At 45.1% G+C, this 17575-nt stretch overlaps 1 protein-coding gene across 1 annotated transcript in view; it reads left to right on the forward strand.

Annotated features, from left to right (window-relative positions):
• The window catches only part of cfap299 (cilia and flagella associated protein 299), a 60456-nt gene that overhangs the window by 1676 nt on the left and 41205 nt on the right, over window positions 1–17575 (forward strand). Inside the window, exons 2-3 of the mRNA XM_076047011.1 lie at window positions 1033–1166; window positions 12524–12614. Coding sequence (XP_075903126.1) covers window positions 1033–1166; window positions 12524–12614 — 225 coding nt within the window. The remainder of the gene's footprint in view (window positions 1–1032; window positions 1167–12523; window positions 12615–17575) is intronic.

A 17575-nucleotide genomic window follows, 5' to 3' on the forward strand; every position in this document is an offset into this window, starting at 1 on the left:
GAAGGTCTGACACATGTGTGCGCGCACACACACACACACACACACACATGAACGTATGGAGGAAAATGATGCATCTCCTTTTCTTTTCTTTTTTTTTCAAAGGAGGAAAATGAAACCATATCTTAAGCTTGTGGTTTTGCGGAGTTGGCTATCACTTACATATTTCTGAGAAAAGAGTGTAATAATGTTATTAAAGTTAATGGCAGCAGTGAGGCTTATCCCAAAGCCTATTGGTTGACCAAGTTTCAAATCCCATTTGTCAGTGTGAACCGCAGGGAAGAACCCAAATACAGAAATCTTTATATTCAATAGTAGGAATAACTCATTGAAAAGTGATTCATCCAAGAGCTGTACTGACCACATTACTCTCTCTAAACCCTGCTGTGCAGCTGGATTGTTGAAATTTTTGCTCATCCATTACCAAGCTGCAGTTTGTAACTGGTCCAAGTATTTGTGTGACCATCAGTGTTCTTTTTAAGTTGCAACAAAAGTTCCAAACTGGCCATTATGTGCCTCATTAGAGGAGGTAGAAGAAGGCTGCAAGCTTTTAGACGACGGCTGCTGCCAAAGACATTAACAATCAAATTTTAAATACCATAAACATAATCATCTTCTTTAAATGAGCCTTCTCTCTTTCCTTGACATTTATATTGGTTATTATGTCAATATGTAAGTCAATGTATACGTTTGGGACACTGAAATGATCTTTGAAAACGTGAGAATCTGCTTCTGCCCTCTCTTCTAGTGTAAAGTCTGTAATGTGTGTTTTTGACCGCTGGCAAAAACAACAAACAAGCAAACAAAAAAAAAACATCACGCAACAGGATATTTTGGCGTTACCACACCAGCAGGGACACAGTCCTGAAAGTAATTTCAGATGCATAAGAGTGGCAATCGGATGAATCACAGGACCAGCAGCGCACCACGCCAAAACTCCCGACTGACAGTGGCTGATAGTCGTCAGCCGTGCCTGCGGGCCGCTTCCCGTCTCCCTGACCGACTCCTCTCTCCTCTGTTCTCGTCTCTCTGCAGAACAGGGAGTTGGCTCGTAAGCTGGTGGAGCTCGGCCACAAGGGCACCGTTCTGAGCAGGGAGGAATTCCAGGAGAGGAGAGCAGCTGCGGAGGCTGCAAGGAGCAACGTGTTCTACGACAGGACGCGGCCAATGTGAGTTCCAGTGTAGCCATTTGTTAGGATTATAAATTAATTGAATTGAATCAATTGAAAAGGATCAGAGGTTCCACTGTTTGCCACTAGAGGGGGAGATTAAGATCGACCTTTAGGGAGATTGTGCAAAAAATAGCTTGATTAAAAATAGAAGTTGCTGATCCTGATCTCTGACTTATATATATGTGTGTTTGAGAAACCCATAATATCATTATTTTGTAGTTTCTCTTAAATAGAAAAGAAGTGTAAATCACTGATTCATTTTCTTATCGGGATTAAACTCACTCATGAATCGGACCCAAATCCCAGTCGTCAGTGGCCTACTGCAAATGAACTCTGATGAATGCTGATCAACACATGACAGGTGATAAAGTCTGAGCCTTTTGGGAGCCGCTTGTTTCTTCACAAGTAATCCCGCACAACTGCATTACACAAAAACAACATGAATTTGCGTTGATTTCCAGCTCAACAAGGTGCCACCGCCTGATTGCGCCCAGTGTAGAACGTTTAGCATAAACAAGACGAGTGAACAAAGTTGTGATGGACTCTATCGTAAACTAGCCCCCCGTGAGGAAAAGTGATCTCACACACACACACACACACACACAGACACTATTCTCATTCTCAACAGAGGCCACGTGGCTGTGGTCTCTTTGATGGCAAGCCAGGACAGACTCCAGATAGGACCATCTAATACACGCACACACACACTCAAGTATCTAAACATTTACTCGCTAGGTGTTGAATCAGATCGAACCCTCAGATGCTTATCCAAACCAGCAGATGTCCCGCCTCCCTCCTCCTCCTCCCCCCTCCGCTTCTTCCCCAGCTGTGTGTGTGTGTGTGTGTGTGTGTGTGTGTGTGTGTGTGTGTGTGTGTGTGTGTGTGTGTGTGTGTGTGTGTGTGTGTGTGTGTGTGTGTGTGTGTGTGTGTGTGTGAACATCAGTGACACTGGTGAAATGGGAGCCTGCACACCTGCAGTTACACTGATATTTGGCCGTGCACCCTTTCATCTTGTCCCAACAGGATCTCAGTCGAATGCATGGCCGAGGTGGGGGTTGGGGGTGGGGGTCGCGGTAGTCTGTTCCGTCCCCAGGGGCTGCATCCGTGAAGACAAACGTCTCCAAAATGGCCCTGAAAACAGATTCACTGACCTCTGACTTCGGCCCTGTTTACACAAAGAAGGGTTTCTCTGAAAACACAGAAATATTTAGTCTGTTTGGCCTTGCGTTTACACGAAGCCGGTGTTTTCACTGAAACCGCATATTTTCTAAAATGCTCCTCAGGGTGGATAAGTTTGAAAACGCTGCCTTTTTTATAGAAAGGCTGAAACCATTCTATAATGGAAACGCTGATGGTCTTCCCATTAACCTCCACAACAAACTGCAAACAATGGTGAACAATAACACACGGTGCTTGTAGAGCGATCGTGGATAGTGTGCGAAGTGAAAATAAATCTGGCCTAAACAATATGACTGCAGATCAGCTGTGCATTCAGTTTCAGGATCGTCCAGTTCTTTTATCTAGCAACTAGAACCACTCCAAAGCCTCTACATTTGAAAAACTACTGAAGATACTCTTGTAAAGAATTAATTTAACATGCATCTTCAGCCTATCAGTGAACCACTTAGAAAAGCTTCATGACTGGAAACCAGAGCTCTTCATGTGCATCTGACTAGACGGAGCTAGAAGCATGCTTAAAAACACACTCTTTGTGATGTCACAAGGGGCAATGGCACTTTACCCAGGTTAGCGACTACACCCACAGTCAGACGTTGGCTCTGACCACCTTGGTTTTTGTCTCCTTCCAAACAGTTGGACGACAAACTAAGTCAAAGTCAAACAACGCATCAGCTTTAGCAGGAGACTCGGCCTCTGCATGTTTGTATATTTATTTTTTGGAGACCTGTGGACCTTTGGGCAATTTCTCGTGTGTTACTGTTCCACCCGGAGTGTTGGCACAAAAATTAAGAAGCTGGAAGTGGCTACGGTATGGGTCCCTTAAGGTACATGTTAACCGCACTATTAGACGAGCCCATTTGGACACGACTGAGTGCAAAAAGCAAACTTTTTAATTAGCAGCCAGATGTGTCGAGCGCCACCAGTGGAAGCATGCAGCCAAAAAAAAAAAAGAAGAAAGCCTGGCTCCTGGCTCACCCGACCGCATACTGTGGACTTTGCCACTGTTAATTACAGGGATGCCTTATTTTCATCTGCACGGTACAGACGGAAACGCTCCATTAATTATCGGACAGCGGCAGCGACAGGACTCGCGGCGGTTTTCACGGTCCGCTGTCGAGCCGGACCGCAGCAAAATGCTCTTGAACCCTCTCCCGCTTTCGTAAGCAGCAGGTTTGTCTCAAAGAGGAAATGTTGAATATGCGATTGGACCCCTGGACCCACTATGAATTACATTCACGGCAAATAAATGTAAATTTATTTCATGTTGTCCGGCCCTTCGGCTGCCACCCTGATGTGTTGGACATCTGCTGTCTGCCGGTTTTTCCAAGCGCACGGCTGGGTGATTTCAACGCATTTCACCTGCCGCTTGAATTTACGGCTTCCATACCAACATGTAGGCAGACATGTGTTTTCTGGGCTTCTCGTCCTCTCAGCTATGATTTTTTTTTTGGGAGGGGGGGCGTGAGGTGGGTTAATTTACAACTCTCATTGCTTTCCCACGCGTGGAAATTAGACATCTTGCCGCAGACTTTTTCCATCAAAAAGGGGGAAAAAAGTCTTCTTCTGATTGGACTTCCAGTGAAAAAAAGGTTCACCTGCAACGTGTCCTGAATAGATATCAGAAAGAATATATATCCCGAAATCAAGTGTAGTGGTTGTATCAACAAAAACAAAAAAAACAGACAGATGTTCGCACGCATTTGGGTTTGCATTCATTTTGTGCGCCTGCTTTTCAACTCATTGTAATCGTTTTTTCAAACGCACCTCCAGGAGTTTTTTTGCATCTGCATGCTCACGTCAGCGGGTAGCCGTGCTGTTCTGGGAATGTCGGCCTCCCTCTCCCAGGCATGTCTTTTTTCACCGTTCTGTCATTGCTCTGTGTTTTCTCCCCTGCCCCCCCCCTTCACCTTCTCTTCTTTTTCACCCCCCCAATGCTCTCCTGCGGACCTTTAGTGCCTGCAGGTGTATAAATAGATCTGTTTTCAATTAAGGGCTCACCCTCGCCTGTAGCGTGCATCTGATCAATGAATGTCCCGCACCTGTGGTAATAAAACACCAGGGAGGCATGGGGTGGGGTGGGTTGTGTTGGGGGTGGGGGGGTGGTAGGTGTAGTGGAGATGGTGCTGTGAATTGAATACTAATCAGATGTTTCTCCGCGTTTGTTGCTCTGTCTAACTTTTGGAGGACAACTGATCCACTCCCCCTGCGCGTCACACACACACGCGCGTCACACACACACACACACACACACACACACACACACACACACACACACACACACACACACACAGCAAACAAAAGGAGCTGCTGCTCTCATCAGACCTGAGAGAAATCCAATACATGATTGAAAGCGGAACCTGGGAAAGAATGGGATGGTTCGGGGGGAAGCCAAGTAGGTGGGCAGGCTATAAAAGTCCCAGAGTTATCTGTCATATATCCATCCATCAGGTCTTTATTTCCCATTTCCACTGCCTCAATGGAGCAGTGTTGCGCAATGATTCATCCCATAAAACAGCACATTTAGCCCTCTGTTTACAGCCTCGGGCTAAAACGTTTCCCCGTAAAAAGTTGATACTCTGTTGGATCTCCCGCCAAAATCTGGCAGAGCCAAGTCTCTGACCTGGGAGAGGCACTCGGACCCGTTGTGACATCACAAAGCTCTGATTTCCCAGCTCGTGCAATCATGCACTCAAGCAGTCCCAGAGCAAGTGCTAGCCTTTAGCTCGACGCTAAAGCTTTGATCAACGCGATCGGAAGTCCGTTGCATTTCAAGCAAAATGTCTGATACGCAGTTAGAGACAAACAGCAGAAGCAGCGGAGAGGACGGCAAGAAGCCTCTCTCACGCTTTTTCTCGGCCGCAGCCCAGAAGTCCATGTCAGCGAAAGACTCACTGAAAACCTCCTTGGTCCAGGCTCGCTGCGCATCTTCCCCGCAGTCCGAGCCACAGCCACGCTCATTGTCCATTGTGCCGCCGCGCTTCTTTTTCTTCTCTCTCTCCTTTTTCGTGTGACACTCCACCTCAGGAATTCTCCGCTCTCTCTCTCTCTCTCTCTCTCTCTCTCTCTCTCTCTCTCTCTCTCTCTCCCTCTCACTCTCTCTCCATCTCGCCACTCTGTATTAAAAGCGAGCAGCCGCTGCCAAGTAAAACCCTGTGCCGCGCACACGCACAGGGAAAACATTTTTCGCCGCACAGTATCCCAAGTCCAGGTGCCGAGCGAAAATAAGATTGTGGATGTGACTGACACGAGAATCTCCGTGACGCTCATTCCAGACGGGGGGGAGGCCGGAACCCACCGCTCTGCGCCGAGGACCGGCCCGGCCCGGCTGCCAAGGGCCCTCCGGCCACAAGGCTTCGCCGTCTCTGTTACACGTACCGTGGAGCCAATTGCCTCCTTTTGCACGTTTTCTGATTTTGGACGGGTGCGCAACACGGGAGCTCTTCCTCCGACCGGAAAACACACACACACTCTGCCAACCTCGGGGCCCACCACCACCGCCGCCGCCGCCACCCCACCACCACGGCCACATCCCACCACGCGGCGCGTAGATCAACACATTGCGGCGGTGGATGGAGCAGCCGGGGCGGCAGATGATGAATAACCAGCCGTCGTATGACTTGGAGGTTTTTTTTGAAGTCTGTCCATATTTCACCTTAATGGCTTGATTAATGATGGCGCTGCCCTTTTTCAAGGCAGCGTGCGGCCAGCACCTTTTAACATGAGTTATTCTGACAAAGTAATCCCGGATCCGGGTCCTGCGAGGTCGTCTGCGTTCGCCGTGTGTGTGCCGAGTCGCCGCCGCATTCTGACTTGATAATATTCTGACAACAACAAGGCCTCTGTTCGCCTGCAGCTGCCTAAACATGACTGTGGCCCGACACTCCTACATATTGTGTCAATATATAAGATCTTTATGTAACCTTATGCTTATCCAATTTCTCGGTATCCTATTATCTGGTTACTCCAAAGTTTAACTATAAAGTTGTGACATAAATCAAACATAATAATTCCAATATTAAAGTTTTTTTTTTAGTTTTTTTTTTATTCGACTCTTTTTAAAGTAGCTCCTCCCATTGACATTTGCAGAGATTTTTGTAACTTTCTAAATGATTTTCCATTTTAGGTTAAATGAGGGTTACTTCACACGTATATAATTATTAAACGGACGCATGAATTCCAAAATAATATTAACTGAAGTAATTATGCAAGTTTGCACAAAAGGTAAAATAGAAATTGTTTAAAAAATTTGTATCCTTACCATCCTATATTCAATAACAATGACAAATAACAAAACGTGCACATATGAACAACGTATCAGTAGCCATTGGAGCCAAACTGTCGTCGTACATTCAGGCAGATCCATTCATGCTGAGGACCTTATTTCCCTGCTCGTTATAGAATCATCCAGAAAGACTTAAACATCACAAGTGACTTGAGCCGAGTGTTCGTTACAAGATAATTCAGCAAAGGTGTGTTTCTCTGCTTTTAAAATGACAAAAAAGAAACACCTTGAGCAAGGAAAATAACTTGGAAGTTGCAGGTGAAAGCAGATTTCTTCTTGTAATGAACATTAAAAGGCTTCAGGGAAACGCACAGATCGAAAAAGTTTTTTGTTCTGACCCAGTTTTGTACATCTTCCCCTCAATGTAAAGCAAGAAAGGTGGCAGGCCTGAACACTATATAGATGAACATGAGGAATGTTTTGGTTTCTGATGTTTATTCTGGCTATCGCGTCATCTCAGGATCCAACTGGTGTCGGAGTAATTTCCTCCTCCTCCTCCTGTTCCTCCTCCTCCTCCTCTTCTTCCTCTTCTTCTTTTTCAGTGTCTGACTGCGGGGATGTTTCCAGTTTTATACAACTCCCATCCTTCACCCTCAGACTCTGTCAGACTGCGCTGTTTGATCACACGTGATAGAAACCACCTTGCTGTTGCTTACACTGACTGCGTACACTATATCCTAGTGGCCCTGATGAAGTGGTTTCCACATCAAATGGTTCCTCCCATCAGGCTACCAGGCCAGACTGTCAGCTCCCTCTTTGTACTGTAGACGGAGGATGTATGACAAGGCCCCCGGTAATTGTTACCATCCCGGTTTAATTGGTAATTTGAAGTGGCAGCTTGACTTCACAGATCTCCTCGAGAAAGTTCCACCTCATGTGAGTGTTTCTGCTGGCGTCCAGGAACAGGAAGTAGACTTGCGCCAGCCTTTTCGATAAGGGGCATTCTTTTCTAATCAGGAGCTGCAGTGAAAACAACTTCATAAACACATTTAAGTGATTTCACATGCGATGCCTGGCACCACAGTGTGAGCTAATGTGCTGATTGAGACGGGAACATGTGCGAGACAGACTCAGATTCTGGACGCATCCGTACATCCATACATTTTCTATCACGGTTTTCTATCTCCTGCACTCGTGCACTCCGAGCTGTCTTGGCGTGAAGGTGGGTTAGATCTCGGTCAAGTCGGCTATTTATGGGCCACACTGGTAACTGTAAATGAAGATGGACAAAGGTTCGGTTTTAAAAAGGAGGGCAAGATGGAACTGCAAAAAATGGTTGCAGAAAGAGACTAAAAAATGACTGTCAATACATGTAGGATCCCTAACAAACTGGTAGTTTGTCTAAATCGTAAAAAGGAAAAAGCAACCAAAAGAAAACAAGAAACAAAGTAATCACCAAAATTCACACCTACAGAATTGCGAACCAGCCTCATGCGGATGTCTTTGGCCCAGGAATTGAACCTACAATCTTTGCACTGTTCAAGTCATTGAAATCTGGCCAAAAGACTTGTGCACAATTTCAAAAAGCACAGAAAAAACTGCCCGTGTACTCATGGGCAAGGGCTTGATCTCCAACAGACCCAAAGCAGACATGAAGAGTCAGAATGAAAACACATCCTTGTGGCGCTCTAACTGTCTTGACTGGGCTTACTGGCGACCTGCAGTGTTGCTCCGTGCAACTCTGCGTGTGGAACAGGCCTCAAATAGAACCTCAGATTTTTTTTCCGTCATTTTTTTTTTTTTTTCATTCTTTCTTCAACACTTATGCAAAGCCTCCACTGTACTTCTGCTCACGGTGCAACTTCCCCAGGCCCCCCAAAGCCGAGGTGGCCACAGCACACAAAGAGCGCTCAGGTAGGATATCATTCGTAACACATGTGTAACTGATACACTCGGCTCATTGTAATCAGAGGTGACAGAGGATTTTATAAAAAGCCCCAAAATAAAGTAAATTGTCATGCTGTGTGGAATTTCCCTTGACATCCACGGGCCCAAAATAATATTTTCCATAAGATTCATTTTCCCAAGCACCCTGAGCAGCAACGACTCTTTTTTTTTTTTCTGTCAAAAAAATCAGCGTATTATTGGAAGTTCCCATCTCCCTTAATGTCAAAAACGGTCAGTCGTCGAAGGCCTCAGACTCTTCAATTCTCTCTTGAGGTTGAAATGATTTCAAAGTCATATCTGCACCGTCTCAGGGAAAAAATAATCTCCTGTTACAAAATGTTAGTTTGACCAGAAACAAGAAAGAACCTCTCAGCCCAAAATGACCATTTAATGCTAATCCCTTAATTATGTCAGAAATCTCTTGCAACTTTTTGCAATGGTTTGAGGACACACAAGCTGCCATTGGATCAAATTAGTCTCGCAGCACTGATGAAAATGTGCAAAAAGGTTCCCGAGGTGCCTGTGTTGCATTCCCAAACCATTCCGTGCAGCGTAGAGCTGTGTTTCATTTTTCAGGACTGCCGGCGGTTAATGAAATGATCTTTGAGTCTGAGCGAGGATATAAAGAGATCTTGTTCAGTTACACTTGGGTGAAAACAAATTGGAACGTGACAGATGTCAAAAAAAAAATGCAAACAGCAGGTAGTTAGGAAGCACCGGGGATCAAGTTCTGCGCTGTCATTTCAAATTAGTGTGTATTAAAGTTTCTGTTTGACTTGGAGGTGAATTATGCTGCGTAAATGGCAGATATTATTCATTACAAAGCGTCATGTGACATATTCATAAATTACAAGTGCAGCGTGAGTCAGAAACAAAACATGGGCATTTTTCTAGGGAAACTCAGGACTGGGGTTCAGACTGAACGTGGTCCTGAAAGCAGGAGAATTGCACTGCACTTGAGCAGAAAACGTGGCGACGCAGTGAGTGCTGCTTGGTTTTGCCGCTATTGTTTGCCAGAAATGATAATGAAACTTTTCATTTTCAAAGAACAAGTTAGAAGTGTCCCATATCCTGGAATCTACTCCCATGATACTGATTGGGAGCGTTCACTGCAGATGACTATGAGTGAGAGATAATGGACTTCAGGAAGTCGACACAACTAACTGCGTTGACTAACTGCGTGATCGGCTCATTTGTATGAATGATGAGTTGAACAGGCTTCCCTATTAAAGTGGCCAGTAACTCTAACTGTCTTAAGAGACATGAAACATTAAGACCAAAAGAATCCTGGAAGTAATATCTGCCTCTAGGAATTCCGACGATAAAATAAAGAAATAATATAAATAAAGAGTTTGGAAGGTCCTGGAAGGAGGCCGCCTGAGTTCCTCTGTGGCCGAGTACATTTCACCGTCGTGCCATGTTTATACGTGTGTAAACATAATTGGAGGATCCTGTTGCCGACTCACAGCTGTTCACCCCCCACCGAGTCTGGACAAAGCCTTACGTAAATGCTCGTTTATAACATAGTGCACAGGAAAAAGACAGATGGATGTGTGTGTGTGTGTGTGTGTGTGTGTGTGTGTGTGTGTGTGTGTGTGTGTGTGTGTGTGTGTGTGTGTGTGTGTGTGTGTGTGTGTGTGTGTGTGTGTGTGTGTGTGTGTTATATAAACGCTATATATATAATATATAACATAATTTCTTACCTTGATTTAAAAAAGTCACAATATAAGCATTTCCACTGACCAACGATTGACAAATTGATGAAAGGTTTTCCTCTAAGCAATAATAAGGGTAATGATAATGATAATCATCATCGTCATCATCATCATCAAAATCACAATTCTACTAATAATAAATCGTCTCCTACTTCTGAAATCAACTGCACATATAAACATTTTTCTGAGTTGATTTATTTTGTGGAAACTTCCCTCGGTCATCCAACTATAGGACACAAAATCCAATACCCCCCCCCCGACCCCTCCTTCTTCTTCTGCTAATTCCACTGGCCCACCTGCCTCGACCGCGACCCAGAAACACAGGACACTTGGAGTGCAGCGCCAGATCGCGTCCTAATACCTGGTCATTAGCTGCTAATAACCCTCACTTACGGAGAAACTCTTGTTGTCCCTCTTAAATGAGGCTTGATAAGAGATTTGTTAATTGAGGGGAAATTCAGACTTGCAGTGTCAGTCGGTGTGTATTATTCACTCCGGGCTGCTGCGGCTGTGCACCGCTGCGGCTACTGGACGGGGGTAGACCCCAGTCACTTGCCTCCTCAACACCTGTGTTTACTTTGGGGCCTCGGACCTCATGACCCAGCAGCAATCCTTCACTCACTCAGAAGATGGAGTGAGCTTGCAGCCTCCAAGTATGTGCTGTCGGTGCACTTTTACCACTGTGTGACTCCTCTAAGACTTTCATTAGGGGGGCACCGGCCCAATGACTGGTCTAATTTACAATCTGCTTCCAGATTCTGCTCCAAATTCAAACATCCAGATCCCGTTTGTTTCACCACCGTGTAAAGATGAAACCAAAAATCTAAAAGCAGCTTTGGTGTCTTCAGGTTTCTTTAGAAAAAAAAAATCAAAAAAATTAAGCACTTTTGGTGCAAGAAATGTCAGTGAAAGAAGTCATTAATTCAGAGTGAGCCCGTCTCACACTTGGACGACAGGGTTGGACTTGGTGTTTTAAATCTCCCTCCAAGCATTGTGATGCGAGAAACAGATTTACAACTATGCCTGGCTGGAGCTCGCAGGTGGCGGCAGGGAGTTTTGGATTTACGACTTTCTCTCGCACCTGTGAAGGAACCCTTGAACTGCAGCACTGTTGAGCTCTGTCCACCTCGTATCACTCAGGGTTCTGCTGAGTTTACATTCTACCATCCGACCGACTGCTTTCTTATTTTGTTGCTACAGGTTGTTGGTTTCAGGGCATTGACACGTAAACCTGGCAATGCTATTGTCACCAAGATAACAAACAGGCGTCTTGCACGACAGGTGCTGCTAGTATTATAACTTTGCAGTATGGTGAGTGCTTCACCGTTAATTTAAAGTAGTAACTTGTATCACTTGCCCTGTGATACACTTCTGCCTGTGCTCTCCGATTCAGCTCCAGTTCAATTCCGCATTTATTTTCCTCCCTTTGCATTCTAAACCACATCTGAGAGGCTTCCAACGAGCTGTTTACTGCCTTCAAGATGTTAACTCGCTGTGGATCTGATGAATGTTTTGCACAGCCAACCCTGGACGCCTGCCAGCACTCTGTTGCTCGTACTGCAGTGTTAACTGTTCAAATATTAGTGCCAGTGTTGTTTCAGGTGTGGATCAGTGTGCGCCAAAGGGGGGAAAGAAAAAAAAGGAGGGGGGAAAGAGAAACACGTTTCCAAGGAAACGGGCCTGCCAAAGAGTGCAGAGCTGCCACGGTGTCATGTAGTCATTACAGTCTGATATGATTAATATTGGTCTGGATGCCAAAATGAGCTAAGACAGCTGTGACATCTGACATTCGCTGCGATTTAGTCGTGATTTCTATCAGAGGGGGAAAAAAACATGAGTTATTATATTTATGGTAATTCCTGTCAAGAATATGTATTTAGGGAAACGCCACGTTCTGGAATAATAAAAGCTGTCTGTGACTGTTTCCACGCTCCCCCTCTGCTCTCTCCAATTTAGCAAAACATTTCTTTTGCATCATTAGTTTTAAAATATTGCTGCAAAATTTCTTTTTTCTTCTTCTTTTTGTTTTTGCTAAATTCATTCAACTTTAATGTGGGAGCTGAAAAGGCCATAGCAACCAGAAGCCGTGTGTGTGTGTGTGTGTGTGTGTGTGTGTGTGTGTGTGTGTGTGTGTGTGTGTGTGTGTGTGTGTGTGTGTGTGTGTGTGTGTGTGTGTGTTTAAGTTTGAGGAGCTTCCATAAAGAACCTTTAAGGTTTCGTGCAACTTCTTTTTTTTTTTTCTCCACGGTCAAGAGAAACATTTCAAACCTTTTGAGTGTTGTCTTTTCCAGGACGCTGGCAAGTGCAGGAAAGGAACTCAAAGATAACTTCCTGAAAGCCCTGGCGGAGCGAGAGGAGGCCAACCGCAGTGGGAAAATGACTGTGAGTACATTATTACGGCACTCCGATCGCTACGTAATGGGATTCCCCTCAAATATTTCTGCAATTCCATTAGGATGGGAACAAAATCTATACTGTGCCGAGGCGACTCCACAGGCCCCGCCCATCTCTCCCTTAGATTCCATTAGGGCCAGCTGCCATCCCTTTTCCAGCCATAAAAGCATTTTTTTAGCCTAGGTCCAAGTTTTCCCAGTTCCACTTAATAAGCAAACAAGCATGATCATTTTTAAGAAACAGATGAGCTGGGAAAGACCAGAGGTTCCAGTGTTACATTGATGAAGTGTTTGCTCTTGTTAGGTTGTAGTTGTGCCTTCAGACTGGACATGACCTTGATCGGGAGGCCAGAGCAACAGTTGCACAATGACTTTATTTATTAATTTATTTCATTATTTAATTATTTATTTATGTTGAATGACTCATTATTAGAGCTGCAACAATTGATTATCTCTGAAATCAATTCAATCAAAGATGTTATGGGCAATTAAAGAAATATGTGGAAAAAGACGGGTCTGAAAATGACACACAACTTGTCCTTTACCCAGCAGTGGCTGAAATAACAACAACAAAAAGTATAAAAGTCAAAAGATAAAAAAAAAACAATGAATGTGCGTCACAACAGACAAGTGTCTGTGTCAATCAAACAGCTTATCTATGTAGGCGCTTCCTGCTTGGCGGACTTCCACACGTCTCATCATAATGTGGTCGTTTTTGGGTGGTACAGTGAAGAAAGTTGCCCTAGTTGGTCCATGTTCCTCCTCATTATAGACTACAGACACACCCACACACCCACCCACACACACACACACACACACACACACACACATACACACACACAGGTGCGGCTGAGGAGTGGAGAGAGCCCAGTGGGCTTCGTTTGGACCGTGACCTCCAGCTCACCACTCGGACAGCTCGCAGCCGAGTGTGAAGCGGCTGGAATGAGAGTCCACAGCGGCCAGACAGCGGTCTGTCTCACTGTGGCTCCCGTCGGCTGCAATGTGGTATTGGCTCACTTTTCAAAAAGGTGTTCAGAAAGCAGATTTGAGGACATGTGGCACTCCATGGCGAGGCAGCTGGATTTGCTGACATTTCAAGTCTTGAATCCACTGTGAGGAGCTCCAATCCCACCATCCATCCATTTTCAATACCCGCTTCTTCCTCAACTCTGGGTTTCTGGAGTCAGCTGGAGCCTATGCATCTCCAGTCACTTTTTTATTTTGCTGGTCGGGCCACAACCACACCGCCATGCCTGCATCCTTTGAGGATGAAGAGGCGGTGGCTGGAACCATGGCTCAGCTGGGACAAAAACAGGAAGCTGCTGCGAGCTTGTAAACCTTTGTAGCCGCAGCGGTGTCAGTTTTATCAGAGCGTCATGATGACATTTCCTCATTGAAGGAAGAGAAACAAACTTTTCTGTACCCTAGATTGCCGCTGAGGAGAGATTCGGTGGAGCAACAGGAGGTGACACGCCTCAAGTGTCTCCCCTCTCTCCAGCTGGAGGTCCTGTGCTGGTACCAACCCACAGGGACACTTAACAATAGGGAAGGAGGAGCGAGCGCCAGCCTGTGTTGCGGCCAAAAGGTCGAAGTAAAAGCTTTTTCACCAAGCTGTTTTAAGCATCCAGGGTCACGGACGTCTTTCCATGACACATCTGCCCCCTGCTGGAAGTCGCTTGTAAATTGAGCCGTGCAGTCAGGAGCACCTGGCTTGAAATCTGGCGAGCTCAATCCACCGTGGATGCACCCAGGACAAAAATGATCCTTGACACCGCCTGCATTATGTGACGCAAAGGCGCGTAGCATCGCAACGCCCGACAGAAAGTGCTGTTGTTCTTGTTGTTGTTGCAGGCTTTCAAATTATTTGTACACGTGAGATACTAAAACAGACACAAACAGGGAGTTCCATTTGACCTCTGTTGACCTTTCCCTGTGGGTCGTACAATTATGAAATTCCACGAAGCGCATGCTGAGGGAGTAGCGGTAACAGCGCCGCAAGCTTTGCCCCCTGGGTGTTAACTGTGTCAACAATTCAAAGTGAGAGTTCTCTCTCCCTCTCCCTCTCTCTCTCTTTCTCTCTCTCTCTCTCTCTCTCTCTCTCTGAGCACTTTAAGCAGAATATCACGTTTGCGTATCGCCAACGTGGTTTAGCTGACGTTAAAAATTTTCCCTGCAGTGCTTCCACTTGCGCTGGGAGCAAGAAAAAAATAAAAGAGTCGGATCAGGAAAATGTTTATTTTTCTTGGGAGCTCCGCTCTGTAATTGAACCCACATTTGTGCGCTTAATACCACGGCTCTTTGAAAGTGTTGAAGTAACAGGTAATCTATACACGGTTTGACAAGGCTCGGCCTCCTCAGTTTACTTACACTACGCAGATGTGTTGCAGACAACCACTGCACATGTGGACGAGGCAACGAGGTCCGTTGTTTCTCGAGTCGATCGTCCTGCAGGTCTGGATGGAGGCGTTGTGACGCGTGGGCGCCAGTCTTCTTGATGCAAGAGATATACAATATTATTGTGCAATTGGTTCCCTTGTTAAGAATTTATAGAATCAATGTAAAGCCTGTAGAAACTTAGTTTCTCTTCTTTTCGAGCATATTAGCCATATTTTCCCGGGAAATGATTTGTCTAAGTGGGTTAACTTGGAAATTTTGGTTCACCTCGATAACAAATTGTTATTGAGACACCTTTTTCTTTTGCATAAAGTCATTTCAATCATCTCTTCCTGGTTTTCACTCTTTTGAATTTCTGTTTTGCCGGTGGAGGAGTATTCTTTTTAAATTGTTGATTCAACTCCAGGGCTGCGTGCACTGCGAAGAGTTTGTCTAAATGAGGTAAGATCGAACGCACAGTTGTGGTATTATTTGATTAGCGCGACATCGGTCCAATTAAAAGAAATCAACAAATACAGAGCAGCGAGGAGAGAAGGAAGCCAACTCTTGTGTGGTGAGGACACGAGCTAAGAGGCCACGCTGTCGCCTGAGGACATGCAGTGACAGTTCCATTTATTTACAACAAAGAACAAAGTCGGGCGTCGCATGTCAAAATGATTTATCTTTTCCAATTAAACGCTTGTTGCTTAAAAAACGAGGTGTTGACATGTAAACAGCATCCTCTGTCTATCATTCCAAATATCCCTGGAAGTTGACGTTGCCTCGCCCACCAAAGTTGTTTAAGGTGTTTTGGAGATCCTGAATCCGACGTCTGGTCGCCAGCTTTGGCATAAAATCAAACCCATGATGCTTTGGACTGAGTCCTTTTATTTTATTCTCGATCTGCGCTGAGAACCGCGGTTGTCATGGATGCTTCCTCGAGTTTTTGTTTCCTGTGCGTTTAATCAGCCGGTGTGTTTCTCTTGGTTTCCTCCTCGATGCGCAGCTGGTCTACACGTGACTGCTCACAGCGCGGAGTTCAATGTTTCACCAACCCGTTTCAAATTTATTACCCACGGCCATCTGGGACGCGACTCTCAACTTATTGTCGGTATGAACAATATCTTGGAAGGCAATCGATCAGATGGACTTTGTGTCTGTTTGTATTCAAAGCAGGCCAGTTTGCTTCTCTCCTGCCAATTCAGTGAGTTGGTTAAATGGCTCCAGTCTTCCTGCTGGTGCAGAAACTTGCGTCATCGCCCACCAGCAGCCCACAATGCCAAAACCAGGCCCCCAGAGTCCAAGATGGCGGCCCATTCATTTCAATGAAGTTGCTCACCTAGCACATACATCGAAAAAGTTTTTGACTTTTGCATAAATGGGCTCACATGATATATCAGAGCGATTCGGGAGAACATCACTTACAGGCACGTCAGAGCAAGCTGAGACAGCAGCACGTACGACATTGTGACGTCACGCTGGGAATAAACTCTTTTCTGGTGATGTTCTGGCCTTAACATTTTTTTAAAGACTAAAAGACCATAACTGAAATATCTACGATAGACAGATTTGCTATGAATCACGTTTTAAACGTGTTTATTTTTGTATTGCGGCCTATGGGAAAAATGCTTTTTGGGGCCATGGGATTTTTTTTCTTGCTGCAGTACCACTAGGGAAATCTGTGCGCCGGCATATTGCCAGTCCGGTATCCAGTTCTTTATAATACATCCATGGCCGAAACCAGTCGGAAGTAGTCTCTTGTCCTCTTAAAGAAATATGGTCGATATCTAGTGAAACTGCACCTCAGCAGCATCTAATGGTCAGAAAGCACATTGCAGACATTATTGTTGGTCATCTCTGTTTTCTGACGTCCCACTAAATCCCGTCTCTGTCTCATAGCAGCAGTGAAGTCAGGGTAAATGGAAGGTGGAAGATATCCATATGGATTTTTTTTTCATTTTATTTCCATTTCCCTTGTATCTCGCACATTGGTTCTTGGATTGCAATCTGGTTTAAGCTTTTTTAAAAAACAATCTGTTCCAAGTCAGACTTGAAGGGATTATTTTTCCACTTCCCAGATTTTTCAGGCAGTGCTAATGAGGCTCAGTTATGTCCAGATATGCTTTTGCTTTTGATGCTTCTCAGATTCAAGATGTATCAAACTCAAAATCTGGCGTTTAGTTATTGGAGCCAACATATAAATATCTATCTATCTATCGTTCTATCTATCGTTCTATCTATCATTCTATCGTATTCACCTGGCATTTGGCTCCTGTCATAGTTAAATGTATTCCACACGCCATCTTCTCATACATCTGCTTAAAATCGCCCGAGATTACGCAGCATGAAGTTGGAAAGCGTCAGATTACCCACGTTAATCTCTGATCTGGTTGAATAATAAGACCACCCGGCGTCGCAGGGGATCCTGCACGCTGCTCGGTGCAGACTTTCTTTTGAAAGCTCGGTGCTAAGCTCCGACCTGCCACACGCCTCAGACCTGAGGATCAGCTCCGCTAACACGTTCCATCCCTCATATCTGCTGGTTCTCACCGAGCGCTAATGCAAAGCAGTTGTCCT

Source organism: Nelusetta ayraudi, unplaced genomic scaffold, assembly GCF_046127955.1.
Source record: "Nelusetta ayraudi isolate G7.1 ecotype Tasmania unplaced genomic scaffold, CSIRO-AGI_Nayr_v1 ptg000092l, whole genome shotgun sequence".
Taxonomy (NCBI): domain Eukaryota; kingdom Metazoa; phylum Chordata; class Actinopteri; order Tetraodontiformes; family Monacanthidae; genus Nelusetta; species Nelusetta ayraudi.